Source organism: Anomaloglossus baeobatrachus, chromosome 11 (genome assembly GCF_048569485.1).
Source record: "Anomaloglossus baeobatrachus isolate aAnoBae1 chromosome 11, aAnoBae1.hap1, whole genome shotgun sequence".
In the NCBI taxonomy this organism is placed as follows: domain Eukaryota; kingdom Metazoa; phylum Chordata; class Amphibia; order Anura; family Aromobatidae; genus Anomaloglossus; species Anomaloglossus baeobatrachus.
This window is the reverse complement of record NC_134363.1, coordinates 27,588,236-27,602,771: the sequence shown is the minus strand read 5'-3', so window position 1 is coordinate 27,602,771 and position 14,536 is coordinate 27,588,236. Positions and strand designations below refer to the sequence as shown.

The following is a 14,536-nucleotide window of genomic DNA, read 5'->3' as shown; positions in this document are numbered from 1 at the left end:
CAAATAGCACACACAGATCTGATCGCGCACACACAATCGCACATAATCACCACATCCAGCGATACTGATTGCTTCCGGCCGGCAGAGAATCCAAGGACACAGTGCAGTGAAGTGCAAGGACCTGCAGGTGAAACACCAAAAATGCTGCAAACTCCTGCCAGGGCTTATTTTCGGGGTAAGGCTTATTTTCAAAGTAGGGCTTATTTTTGTTGTTGGGCTTATTTTCAAATTAGGGCTTATTTTCGGTTAGGCCCTATTTTTTGGGGTAGAGCTTATTTTTTGCGGTAGGGCTTATTTTTGGGGTAGGGCTTATTTTCAAGGTAGTGCTTATTTTTGGGGTAGGGCTTATTTTCAAAGTAGGGCTTATTTTTGGGGTTGGCTTATTTTCAAGGTAGGGCTTATTTTTGGGGTACGGCTTATTTTCAAGGTAGTGCTTATTTTCAAAATAGGGCTTATTTTTGGGGTAGGGCTTATTTTCAATGTAATGCTTATTTTTTGGGGTAGGGCTTATTTTTAGGGTAGGTCTTATTTTCAAGGTAGTGCTTATTTTATGGGGTTGGGCTTATTTTCAAATTAAGGCTTATTTTCAAAATAGGGCTTATTTTTGGGGTTGGGCTTATTTTCAAGGTAGGGCTTATTTTTTGGGTAGTCCTTATTTTTTGGGGTACGGCTTATTTTCAAGGTAGTGCTTTTTTTGCGGTAGGGCTTATTTTCAAGGTAGGGCATATTTTCAAGGTAGTGCTTATTTTTTGGGGTATGGCTTATTTTCAATGTAGTGCTTATTTTTTAGGGTAGGGCTTATTTTTAGGGTAGGGCTTATTTTCAAGGTAGTGCTTATTTTATGGGGTTGGGCTTATTTATGGGGTAGGGCTTATTTTCAAGGTAAGGCTTATTTTTTGGGTAGGGCTTATTTTCGGGGAAACATATGAGACATAAGAGACACAATATATCAGTATGAGCCATGTTTTATTTTCTTTCAAAAAGATTATCTCAAGTTCTCACGGAGAGGGGATAATATTCCAATCACTGCAGTAACCACCAGTGATAAAGAGTACCATAGCTCTGAAGAGTCCCAGATGAATGGAGCTGAGGTCAATCATGCACACTGCCTCTACAATCATATTAATGGTGGTCCCGAAAATTACCCATGCGGTACACTAAGCAATCTCCGGCGCATCCATTAAAATGAATGGAGCAGCAGTGTCCACTTGTAACGCCTTCCTGGATCAACAGACTCAGGGGGGATGTAAAGGACAGACTAGAGGGAAGCCGCTCACCAAGCAGGACCCCCAGAACCCTGAAACCCTTTAACCCCTATACAAGGATTTGGAATTACACACGGCCCTGGAGATTACTACCTGTGGAAGGCTGCAGTCCGATGAGAGTAGTCGTCAGGCAGGGTCAAACCAGGAATAGCAGAACAGGGACAGAATCGTCAGACAAGAACATAATCAGAAAACGGAGCAGAGGTCAAATCCGGATTGGGCAGGGAGGTACAAAATCAGTAGGCAGACGGGTAGTCAGCAAACACGCAGAAGTCAGCACACAGGAATCACAAAACAGAATAGGGCGGACCAGGAGCCAGAAAATCAGAACTATCTCTGGCAGTGGTTATGTGGCAGGAGGGGGAATAAGAAGGCTGTGGTGGCTTCCCATTGGCTGTAGCTGAACGCTGGCAACTTCAGCTGGAAGACACATGCCACCCACAGTCAGCCAGCGGTACTGCAGATCCCAAGATAACCCAGCCCAGTGGATGATCGGAGCCTGCGCCCACCGGTGCCGCTGGCATCAACTCCTCTCCCATCACCAGCACCATCCACGGCAGGAACACGGCGTCGCCTGGTGATCGGAGCAGAAGTCGCTGGAGCAGACTCCAGCGGTGACATAACACTACTCCAAATCATCAGATCTACAGTTCTTCTGATGGAGCCATGGTGGCTAGACCCCCCAGTGATTAGAAGGTTATCCTTTATGCCAGTGTTTCCCATACTCCAAAAAGAAGAGAGTTCCGGCACACTGTGCTGTTTCCCAGAATAAGGAAGATACAAAATTCAAGTAGTTTTAATCTGTTTTTTCTTTATTGGAAAAAATGTTGTGCTGTACATGAGTAGAAAATCCGCCAGGACGTTTCGGCCCTAGGCCTTCATCAGGTCGGACAATCTGACTGTCATATTATTATATGTGAACAAAACAGAAAAACAGATATCAGCAGGTGTACATAATATATACAGTAGTGACAATCCAATGAGAATAACATGGTACATTTTTGAGGAGATATAACAGAGGGCAAAGGTCACAACAAAATATGTCATATAATATGTCATATTACTGACAATATACTAGGATGGGGGACATATTTAGAAGAATGGAGGATATATATATACACCAGCAAGGGACCTAGGATGGGGAATATTAGTACAGGAAGGGGACATTACTACATTATGAAGTGGGAGAGGGCAACTCGTATATTGTTTTAGGAGTTGGAAGGCTATAAGGGCCCATATATCTGACTAACATGTAGGAAGGACCCTGTTTACCCCAGTGGGAGCAAGCCAGAGAGTAGCAGGATTTTGGCCCGAGAAGCTGTAGTACCTTGTCCCTGATCTCTTGATCCCTTGTCCCCCTGTACAGCGATTCTCATGCTGAGTGGTCCTCTGCTCATTGGCTTGGCCATCCATGTCTCACATGTTCTTGTGCACTCCTGCACGGCTATCCTTATTCTACATGGATCTCTGGTCACCTGCATGGTCACACACATGTTGCGTAGTCTTATGTGCTGCTATCCATGTTTAGTGCAGTCCCTTGTTTGCCCCTCCTATGGATACCTACATGTGTGTCAGTCCCACCAAGACCCCAAGCACTGTGCATGGGGTTTACTGGTCTCCAGCTATTGGCTGCGCTCATGCTTACTGTCCCTTGAAAAGGAAGTGTACGTACCTTTAAAAAGTGTCCCCAACCTATAGTTGGGAGACACCAGGTATTTAAGGTTTCCTCCTCTGATGGAAGGGGCTAGAACATGTCATTAGGATTTGATCCTACAACTTGCCAGTGTGCCGCCCCGGCGCATACCGGGGTGCTCGGATCCGGGAGATGTTCGTGGCTCGAGGGGTCCGGACCAGGGCTCGGCTCACACTTCTATCTTTTAAAAGGGTATTTACGGTGGAGAAGTTCGTGACGCCACCTGCGGGTTGCGGTAATGGGAGAACCGCCGCTTCTGAAGGGAATACCGGGGAAGATGGTGTGGGGCAACAAGGTGTCAGTCTCTCCGCAGGTAGGGAAGGCCCCGGCCTCTGGGAATTTTGACACGTTTGGGATGGTGGGAGGCAGGGAGCAGGGTACTCACTGTTGGTGGTCGTGGTGCTGAATGATGTTTTGCAAAGTAACTACCCACACGCTGCAAGTAAACCAAAAGTCTCTATGTACCTCTGCTGCTAACGTCCCATGACTGGTGATCCGTGCCTGAAAACTTGGACCCTGATGAAAGGAGGTTCTCCTGATTTCCTATGCTGGATGACCTGTGCCTGATGTTCTTTAACTGCCTGTATTTGTACTCCTGTTCCCGTCCAGTTTGTGTTCCTGATTCTGCCTTGTTTGTGCTGCCAGTGTCCGTCCTGCCTGTCCTATCCATTTCCTGACCTCGTTCCTGCTGTCAACTAGTCCCGGTCACTGCCCTTTGAGTGACACCTGGTGTCTGGTTCAGTAGGCCCTTAGTTAAGCCCCTCCCCTGCCTGGGTAAGCCCGCGTCTCCACTGTGGTCTAGTGGGTCCATTCCTGCTCTCCACCTCATCTCTGGCGAGTGTTACAGAAGCTTCAATGAAGTTGGCAACAGAAGAGAGCAAGACACCAGATATGACCAACCTCAAGTGACTGGAACGTGACTGGTATCAACATAGTTTAATAGGACACGTAATGGTCTCATTAATTTGTGATAATTGCGTTTTTAACACAGAAGCTTACATAAAAAAAAACAAACAAACAAAAAAAACCCAATGTTTTGCAAAGAAGAGAGTACATTTGTAGACCTAGATGTCATCAGAACGTGTCTAGAAAACAGTTGTCTGGTGGGAGGACTGAGAGAAGCCTCAGATCATAGCCTTAGATAATAAGATAAGCAGGTGAGGAAGAGAAAGAGTAAGAAGTAGTCTTATATTCAGCAGGAACTGGGAAACATTCACAGCGAGACCGTCAGGTAAGAGAAGCATCACAGAGCCATGGTGGACACTAGATGGACAATCATGGTGCTCTGTAAAATTAGATAATCCCTCTAATTCCAGTGATTGATTGGATTTGGACTCCTAGACACCCACTGAATCGCTCTAATTCCAGTAATTGGTGGGATTTGGACTCCTAGACACCCACTGAATCGCTCTAATTCCAGTGATTGGTGGGATTCGGACTCCTAGACACCCACTGAATCACTTTAATTCCAGTGATTGGTTGGATTAGGGCTCCTAGACACCCACTGAATCGCTCTAATTCCAGTGATTGGTGGGATTTGGACTCCTAGGCACCCACTGAATCGCTCTAATTCCAGTGATTGGTGGGATTTGGGCTCCTAGACACCCACTGAATCGCTCTAATTCCAGTGATTAATGGGATTTGGACTCCTAGACACCCACTGAATCGCTCTAATTCCAGTGATTGGTGGGATTTGGGCTCCTAGGCACCTACTGAATCACTCTAATTCCAGTGATTGATGGGATTTGGACTCCAAGACACCCACTGAATCACTCTAATTCCTGTGATTGGTGGGATTTGGACTCCTAGACACCCACTGAATCGCTCTAATTCCAGTGATTGGTGGTATTTGGACTCCTAGACACCCACTGAATCACTCTAATTCCAGTGATTGATGGGATTTGGACTCCTAGACACCCACTGAATCGCTCTAATTCCAGTAATTGGTGGGATTTGGACTCCTGGATGCCCACTGAAGTCTCCCATCTCTATACATAGCGGAACTTTTCCAAAGGGTTGGAGAAGTGTCTTCTTCAGGAGGCATCAAGACATTCACAAGATAAAGTCACTGGTATGTAGAACAGTTACATTGATTTAATGCTGTCAGAGATTATTGAGGATTTTTTGGTCTTTTTGAACAGATTATGCCACAATTTTGAAAAGTTTGGTCACAAGAAGATTTCATGTTTTATCAACTGTACTAGACTAATGGTAGGTGCGCAGACAACTTTGGAGGCATTAACACCTCCATATGTATACTACAAGTGAAAATTAACCAGCACCTCCTAATGGTGTGAAGAAAGTGTGAATAGGTGCCAGCTGCTGTGATTGTAATATATACAAAGAACTGGATGCATTGATCTAAACATATTACAGTCACAGCAGCTGGCACCCGTTCACACTTGCGCCATTCTCCTAGGAGGAACTGGTCAGTTTTTGCTTCTCTGTAGACAGATACCGTGTTTACTTGAAAATAAGACACTGTCATATATATTTTTGCCCCAGAAAAAGTGTTAGGGCTTATTCTCAGGGAAACATGATTGGGGGAAAATGTGGCCCTCAAAAAAATGCAGATCCCCCTTCCCAGGAGAGTCATACTTACCAGACTCCAGGCATCTGTGTCACTCCCAGGTCCTCCTTCAATCTTCGGCGGGCGCTCCCAGCAGGTATGCTGCACACCGATCTTCCCTGCTTCTGGCCGACACATCAAATAGCACACACAGATCTGATCGCGCACACACAATCGCACATAATCACCACATCCAGCGATACTGATTGCTTCCGGCCGGCAGAGAATCCAAGGACACAGTGCAGTGAAGTGCAAGGACCTGCAGGTGAAACACCAAAAATGCTGCAAACACCTGCCAGGGCTTATTTTCGGGGTAAGGCTTATTTTCAAAGTAGGGCTTATTTTTGTTGTTGGGCTTATTTTCAAATTAGGGCTTATTTTCGGTTAGGCCTTATTTTTTGGGGTAGAGCTTATTTTTTGCGGTAGGGCTTATTTTTGGGGTAGGGCTTATTTTCAAGGTAGTGCTTATTTTTGGGGTAGGGCTTATTTTCAAAGTAGGGCTTATTTTTGGGGTTGGCTTATTTTCAAGGTAGGGCTTATTTTTGGGGTAGGCCTTATTTTTTGGGGTAGAGCTCATTTTCAAGGTAGGGCTTATTTTTGGGGTACGGCTTATTTTCAAGGTAGTGCTTATTTTCAAAATAGGGCTTATTTTTGGGGTAGGGCTTATTTTCAATGTAATGCTTATTTTTTGGGGTAGGGCTTATTTTTAGGGTAGGTCTTATTTTCAAGGTAGTGCTTATTTTATGGGGTTGGGCTTATTTTCAAATTAAGGCTTATTTTCAAAATAGGGCTTATTTTTGGGGTTGGGCTTATTTTCAAGGTAGGGCTTATTTTTTGGGTAGTCCTTATTTTTTGGGGTACGGCTTATTTTCAAGGTAGTGCTTTTTTTGCGGTAGGGCTTATTTTCAAGGTAGGGCATATTTTCAAGGTAGTGCTTATTTTTTGGGGTATGGCTTATTTTCAATGTAGTGCTTATTTTTTAGGGTAGGGCTTATTTTTAGGGTAGGGCTTATTTTCAAGGTAGTGCTTATTTTATGGGGTTGGGCTTATTTATGGGGTAGGGCTTATTTTCAAGGTAAGGCTTATTTTTTGGGTAGGGCTTATTTTCGGGGAAACATATGAGACATAAGAGACACAATATATCAGTATGAGCCATGTTTTATTTTCTTTCAAAAAGATTATCTCAAGTTCTCACGGAGAGGGGATAATATTCCAATCACTGCAGTAACCACCAGTGATAAAGAGTACCATAGCTCTGAAGAGTCCCAGATGAATGGAGCTGAGGTCAATCATGCACACTGCCTCTACAATCATATTAATGGTGGTCCCGAAAATTACCCATGCGGTACACTAAGCAATCTCCGGCGCATCCATTAAAATGAATGGAGCAGCAGTGTCCACTTGTAACGCCTTCCTGGATCAACAGACTCAGGGGGGATGTAAAGGACAGACTAGAGGGAAGCCGCTCACCAAGCAGGACCCCCAGAACCCTGAAACCCTTTAACCCCTATACAAGGATTTGGAATTACACACGGCCCTGGTGATCACTACCAGTGGAAGGCTGCAGTCCGATGAGAGTAGTCGTCAGGCAGGGTCAAACCAGGAATAGCAGAACAGGGACAGAATCGTCAGACAAGAACATAATCAGAAAACGGAGCAGAGGTCAAATCCGGATTGGGCAGGGAGGTACAAAATCAGTAGGCAGACGGGTAGTCAGCAAACACGCAGAAGTCAGCACACAGGAATCACAAAACAGAATAGGGCGGACCAGGAGCCAGAAAATCAGAACTATCTCTGGCAGTGGTTATGTGGCAGGAGGGGGAATAAGAAGGCTGTGGTGGCTTCCCATTGGCTGTAGCTGAACGCTGGCAACTTCAGCTGGAAGACACATGCCACCCACAGTCAGCCAGCGGTACTGCAGATCCCAAGATAACCCAGCCCAGTGGATGATCGGAGCCTGCGCCCACCGGTGCCGCTGGCATCAACTCCTCTCCCATCACCAGCACCATCCACGGCAGGAACACGGCGTCGCCTGGTGATCGGAGCAGAAGTCGCTGGAGCAGACTCCAGCGGTGACATAACACTACTCCAAATCATCAGATCTACAGTTCTTCTGATGGAGCCATGGTGGCTAGACCCCCCAGTGATTAGAAGGTTATCCTTTATGCCAGTGTTTCCCATACTCCAAAAAGAAGAGAGTTCCGGCACACTGTGCTGTTTCCCAGAATAAGGAAGATACAAAATTCAAGTAGTTTTAATCTGTTTTTTCTTTATTGGAAAAAATGTTGTGCTGTACATGAGTAGAAAATCCGCCAGGACGTTTCGGCCCTAGGCCTTCATCAGGTCGGACAATCTGACTGTCATATTATTATATGTGAACAAAACAGAAAAACAGATATCAGCAGGTGTACATAATATATACAGTAGTGACAATCCAATGAGAATAACATGGTACATTTTTGAGGAGATATAACAGAGGGCAAAGGTCACAACAAAATATGTCATATAATATGTCATATTACTGACAATATACTAGGATGGGGGACATATTTAGAAGAATGGAGGATATATATATACACCAGCAAGGGACCTAGGATGGGGAATATTAGTACAGGAAGGGGACATTACTACATTATGAAGTGGGAGAGGGCAACTCGTATATTGTTTTAGGAGTTGGAAGGCTATAAGGGCCCATATATCTGACTAACATGTAGGAAGGACCCTGTTTACCCCAGTGGGAGCAAGCCAGAGAGTAGCAGGATTTTGGCCCGAGAAGCTGTAGTACCTTGTCCCTGATCTCTTGATCCCTTGTCCCCCTGTACAGCGATTCTCATGCTGAGTGGTCCTCTGCTCATTGGCTTGGCCATCCATGTCTCACATGTTCTTGTGCACTCCTGCACGGCTATCCTTATTCTACATGGATCTCTGGTCACCTGCATGGTCACACACATGTTGCGTAGTCTTATGTGCTGCTATCCATGTTTAGTGCAGTCCCTTGTTTGCCCCTCCTATGGATACCTACATGTGTGTCAGTCCCACCAAGACCCCAAGCACTGTGCATGGGGTTTACTGGTCTCCAGCTATTGGCTGCGCTCATGCTTACTGTCCCTTGAAAAGGAAGTGTACGTACCTTTAAAAAGTGTCCCCAACCTATAGTTGGGAGACACCAGGTATTTAAGGTTTCCTCCTCTGATGGAAGGGGCTAGAACATGTCATTAGGATTTGATCCTACAACTTGCCAGTGTGCCGCCCCGGCGCATACCGGGGTGCTCGGATCCGGGAGATGTTCGTGGCTCGAGGGGTCCGGACCAGGGCTCGGCTCACACTTCTATCTTTTAAAAGGGTATTTACGGTGGAGAAGTTCGTGACGCCACCTGCGGGTTGCGGTAATGGGAGAACCGCCGCTTCTGAAGGGAATACCGGGGAAGATGGTGTGGGGCAACAAGGTGTCAGTCTCTCCGCAGGTAGGGAAGGCCCCGGCCTCTGGGAATTTTGACACGTTTGGGATGGTGGGAGGCAGGGAGCAGGGTACTCACTGTTGGTGGTCGTGGTGCTGAATGATGTTTTGCAAAGTAACTACCCACACGCTGCAAGTAAACCAAAAGTCTCTATGTACCTCTGCTGCTAACGTCCCATGACTGGTGATCCGTGCCTGAAAACTTGGACCCTGATGAAAGGAGGTTCTCCTGATTTCCTATGCTGGATGACCTGTGCCTGATGTTCTTTAACTGCCTGTATTTGTACTCCTGTTCCCGTCCAGTTTGTGTTCCTGATTCTGCCTTGTTTGTGCTGCCAGTGTCCGTCCTGCCTGTCCTATCCATTTCCTGACCTCGTTCCTGCTGTCAACTAGTCCCGGTCACTGCCCTTTGAGTGACACCTGGTGTCTGGTTCAGTAGGCCCTTAGTTAAGCCCCTCCCCTGCCTGGGTAAGCCCGCGTCTCCACTGTGGTCTAGTGGGTCCATTCCTGCTCTCCACCTCATCTCTGGCGAGTGTTACAGAAGCTTCAATGAAGTTGGCAACAGAAGAGAGCAAGACACCAGATATGACCAACCTCAAGTGACTGGAACGTGACTGGTATCAACATAGTTTAATAGGACACGTAATGGTCTCATTAATTTGTGATAATTGCGTTTTTAACACAGAAGCTTACATAAAAAAAAACAAACAAACAAAAAAAACCCAATGTTTTGCAAAGAAGAGAGTACATTTGTAGACCTAGATGTCATCAGAACGTGTCTAGAAAACAGTTGTCTGGTGGGAGGACTGAGAGAAGCCTCAGATCATAGCCTTAGATAATAAGATAAGCAGGTGAGGAAGAGAAAGAGTAAGAAGTAGTCTTATATTCAGCAGGAACTGGGAAACATTCACAGCGAGACCGTCAGGTAAGAGAAGCATCACAGAGCCATGGTGGACACTAGATGGACAATCATGGTGCTCTGTAAAATTAGATAATCCCTCTAATTCCAGTGATTGATTGGATTTGGACTCCTAGACACCCACTGAATCGCTCTAATTCCAGTAATTGGTGGGATTTGGACTCCTAGACACCCACTGAATCGCTCTAATTCCAGTGATTGGTGGGATTCGGACTCCTAGACACCCACTGAATCCCTCTAATTCCAGTGATTGATGGGATTTGGACTCCAAGACACTCACTGAATCACTCTAATTCCAGTGATTGGTGGGATTTGGACTCCTAGGCACCCACTGAATCACTTTAATTCCAGTGATTGGTTGGATTAGGGCTCCTAGACACCCACTGAATCGCTCTAATTCCAGTGATTGGTGGGATTTGGACTCCTAGGCACCCACTGAATCGCTCTAATTCCAGTGATTGGTGGGATTTGGGCTCCTAGACACCCACTGAATCGCTCTAATTCCAGTGATTAATGGGATTTGGACTCCTAGACACCCACTGAATCGCTCTAATTCCAGTGATTGGTGGGATTTGGGCTCCTAGGCACCTACTGAATCACTCTAATTCCAGTGATTGATGGGATTTGGACTCCAAGACACCCACTGAATCACTCTAATTCCTGTGATTGGTGGGATTTGGACTCCTAGACACCCACTGAATCGCTCTAATTCCAGTGATTGGTGGTATTTGGACTCCTAGACATCCACTGAATCACTCTAATTCCAGTGATTGATGGGATTTGGACTCCTAGACACCCACTGAATCGCTCTAATTCCAGTAATTGGTGGGATTTGGACTCCTGGATGCCCACTGAAGTCTCCCATCTCTATACATAGCGGAACTTTTCCAAAGGGTTGGAGAAGTGTCTTCTTCAGGAGGCATCAAGACATTCACAAGATAAAGTCACTGGTATGTAGAACAGTTACATTGATTTAATGCTGTCAGAGATTATTGAGGATTTTTTGGTCTTTTTGAACAGATTATGCCACAATTTTGAAAAGTTTGGTCACAAGAAGATTTCATGTTTTATCAACTGTACTAGACTAATGGTAGGTGCGCAGACAACTTTGGAGGCATTAACACCTCCATATGTATACTACAAGTGAAAATTAACCAGCACCTCCTAATGGTGTGAAGAAAGTGTGAATAGGTGCCAGCTGCTGTGATTGTAATATATACAAAGAACTGGATGCATTGATCTAAACATATTACAGTCACAGCAGCTGGCACCCGTTCACACTTGCGCCATTCTCCTAGGAGGAACTGGTCAGTTTTTGCTTCTCTGTAGACAGATACCGTGTTTACTTGAAAATAAGACACTGTCATATATATTTTTGCCCCAGAAAAAGTGTTAGGGCTTATTCTCAGGGAAACATGATTGGGGGAAAATGTGGCCCTCAAAAAAATGCAGATCCCCCTTCCCAGGAGAGTCATACTTACCAGACTCCAGGCATCTGTGTCACTCCCAGGTCCTCCTTCAATCTTCGGCGGGCGCTCCCAGCAGGTATGCTGCACACCGATCTTCCCTGCTTCTGGCCGACACATCAAATAGCACACACAGATCTGATCGCGCACACACAATCGCACATAATCACCACATCCAGCGATACTGATTGCTTCCGGCCGGCAGAGAATCCAAGGACACAGTGCAGTGAAGTGCAAGGACCTGCAGGTGAAACACCAAAAATGCTGCAAACTCCTGCCAGGGCTTATTTTCGGGGTAAGGCTTATTTTCAAAGTAGGGCTTATTTTTGTTGTTGGGCTTATTTTCAAATTAGGGCTTATTTTCGGTTAGGCCTTATTTTTTGGGGTAGAGCTTATTTTTTGCGGTAGGGCTTATTTTTGGGGTAGGGCTTATTTTCAAGGTAGTGCTTATTTTTGGGGTAGGGCTTATTTTCAAAGTAGGGCTTATTTTTGGGGTTGGCTTATTTTCAAGGTAGGGCTTATTTTTGGGGTAGGCCTTATTTTTTGGGGTAGAGCTCATTTTCAAGGTAGGGCTTATTTTTGGGGTACGGCTTATTTTCAAGGTAGTGCTTATTTTCAAAATAGGGCTTATTTTTGGGGTAGGGCTTATTTTCAATGTAATGCTTATTTTTTGGGGTAGGGCTTATTTTTAGGGTAGGTCTTATTTTCAAGGTAGTGCTTATTTTATGGGGTTGGGCTTATTTTCAAATTAAGGCTTATTTTCAAAATAGGGCTTATTTTTGGGGTTGGGCTTATTTTCAAGGTAGGGCTTATTTTTGGGGTAGTCCTTATTTTTTGGGGTACGGCTTATTTTCAAGGTAGTGCTTTTTTTGCGGTAGGGCTTATTTTCAAGGTAGGGCATATTTTCAAGGTAGTGCTTATTTTTTGGGGTACGGCTTATTTTCAATGTAGTGCTTATTTTTTGGGGTAGGGCTTATTTTTAGGGTAGGGCTTATTTTCAAGGTAGTGCTTATTTTATGGGGTTGGGCTTATTTATGGGGTAGGGCTTATTTTCAAGGTAAGGCTTATTTTTTGGGTAGGGCTTATTTTCGGGGAAACATATGAGACATAAGAGACACAATATATCAGTATGAGCCATGTTTTATTTTCTTTCAAAAAGATTATCTCAAGTTCTCACGGAGAGGGGATAATATTCCAATCACTGCAGTAAGCACCAGTGATAAAGAGTACCATAGCTCTGAAGAGTCCCAGATGAATGGAGCTGAGGTCAATCATGCACACTGCCTCTACAATCATATTAATGGTGGTCCCGAAAATCACCCATGCGGTACACTAAGCAATCTCCGGCGCATCCATTAAAATGAATGGAGCAGCAGTGTCCACTTGTAACGCCTTCCTGGATCAACAGACTCAGGGGGATGTAATGGACAGACTAGAGGGAAGCCGCTCACCAAGCAGGACCCCCAGAACCCTGAAACCCTTTAACCCCTATACAAGGATTTGGAATTACACACGGCCCTGGAGATTACTACCTGGGAAGGCTGCAGTCTGATGAGAGTAGTCGTCAGGCAGGGTCAAACCAGGAATAGCAGAACAGGGACAGAATCGTCAGACAAGAACATAATCAGAAAACGGAGCAGAGGTCAAATCCGGATTGGGCAGGGAGGTACAAAATCAGTAGGCAGACGGGTAGTCAGCAAACACGCAGAAGTCAGCACACAGGAATCACAAAACAGAATAGGGCGGGACAGGAGCCAGGAAGTCAGAACTATCTCTGGCAGTGGTTATGTGGCAGGAGGGGGAATAAGAAGGGTGTGGTGGCTTCCCATTGGCTGTAGCTGAACGCTGGTGTGACGGGGGTGTACAACAGAGCAAAGGATGGACGAGGCCGAGGGACGATCCAGCAGGTTTATTAACAGGAATACAGGAACAGCACACGATTAGTCCACATAAAACAGATTCGGGGGCCCTTCCCGACAATCCTCGGACCGGATTACAAAGCAATCGTCCTTACAGTAGTCCAAAGAGTTCCACGCAATCCCACGGGCCGCCACACAGGCCTAGCTCCGTCCGTGTCCACAGCCACACAGGCTGGAGCTCCTGCTCCCTTCAAGTTTCAGCTCACTCTGAAGTTACAAAAAGGGAAATGCATTGTCTGTGCTCCTTGACCAGCCCACCATGTTTGTTCAGGGGGTAGGGGCCACACATCCTATCATCAATGGTTTGGTCCATCACAGGGCTCCGATATGTCTGCCAGCCACAGTAGATGAAGGGATCCCCTGCTGTGCAGAACAATGACTATTCCTTCACTGGCCAATGCAATTACAGATTAGATACACAACTCTGGAAAGAAGAGGACAGGCTATTTACATAATCACATTAGATGCCAAGACTACAATTGTATGAGAGAGACACATTGAGATCAGTAGCTCCCCCAAGGAAATACATGAATTACAACTAATACAACCAGGGAAATATGCATATCATGACATAGTATCACAGCATATACAGTGAGAGGGTAAATTACATCTTCACAATCCCTCCCCCTCCCAACTTGTGTACGTACTAGGGACCTCTACAGGTCACTGGTTAAGTACACACAGGCAGAGCGTTACTTACAGGTGGCTTCATGCAGCCACGAATTGGCATCGTAGCTCTCCCACATCATTGCCCAGGAGAACAGCTGCAGGCAGACCACCCATCACCCCAACCACACATCGCTTGACCCCAAAACCAAAGTTCAGATCCACAGTGGCTGTGGGAATAGTCCTCCATTGTCCACCAGCCAGTTCAATAACAATCCCAGGTCCTCTATGGATTGCCTCAGGCCGAACCACTCGGGGATCAGCCAGTGTGAGGAAAGCACCCGAGTCACAAAATCCAACAAGTCTCTGTCCATCCAGCACAACCTCCTGCAAGTGCTTACCTCGATGAGCAGAAGTCGTCATAACTGCGGGTCGCACCCCGTAAACTCCTGGTGGTGCAACATGGGGGGCTGAGTCACCAAGCCAGTCCTCACATAACGGTGCCACATCTTCCTCCATGGCACTGGGCTGTAAATAATTAACAATCCGATTGGGCGCAGGATCAGTCCTCATTTGAACAGCTGGGCAGGAGACTTGCCGCTGCCCTGGCTGTCCACATTGATAGCATCTGAGCTGGGTCTC

At 45.9% G+C, this 14,536-nt stretch overlaps 2 protein-coding genes across 2 annotated transcripts in view; both read left to right on the top strand.

Annotated features, from left to right (window-relative positions):
* Nucleotides 1-14,536, top strand: part of LOC142255765 (formyl peptide receptor-related sequence 6-like) — a 33,853-nt gene that overhangs the window by 4,953 nt on the left and 14,364 nt on the right. The window contains exons 2-4 of the mRNA XM_075327213.1: nt 985-1,152; nt 6,705-6,872; nt 12,529-12,635. Coding sequence (XP_075183328.1) covers nt 985-1,152; nt 6,705-6,872; nt 12,529-12,635 — 443 coding nt within the window. The remainder of the gene's footprint in view (nt 1-984; nt 1,153-6,704; nt 6,873-12,528; nt 12,636-14,536) is intronic.
* LOC142257251 (chemerin-like receptor 1) overlaps nt 10,827-14,536 on the top strand; it is a 42,163-nt gene continuing 38,453 nt past the window's right edge. Inside the window, exon 1 of the mRNA XM_075329404.1 lies at nt 10,827-10,853. The gene's annotated coding sequence lies outside the window, so the exon portion shown is untranslated. The remainder of the gene's footprint in view (nt 10,854-14,536) is intronic.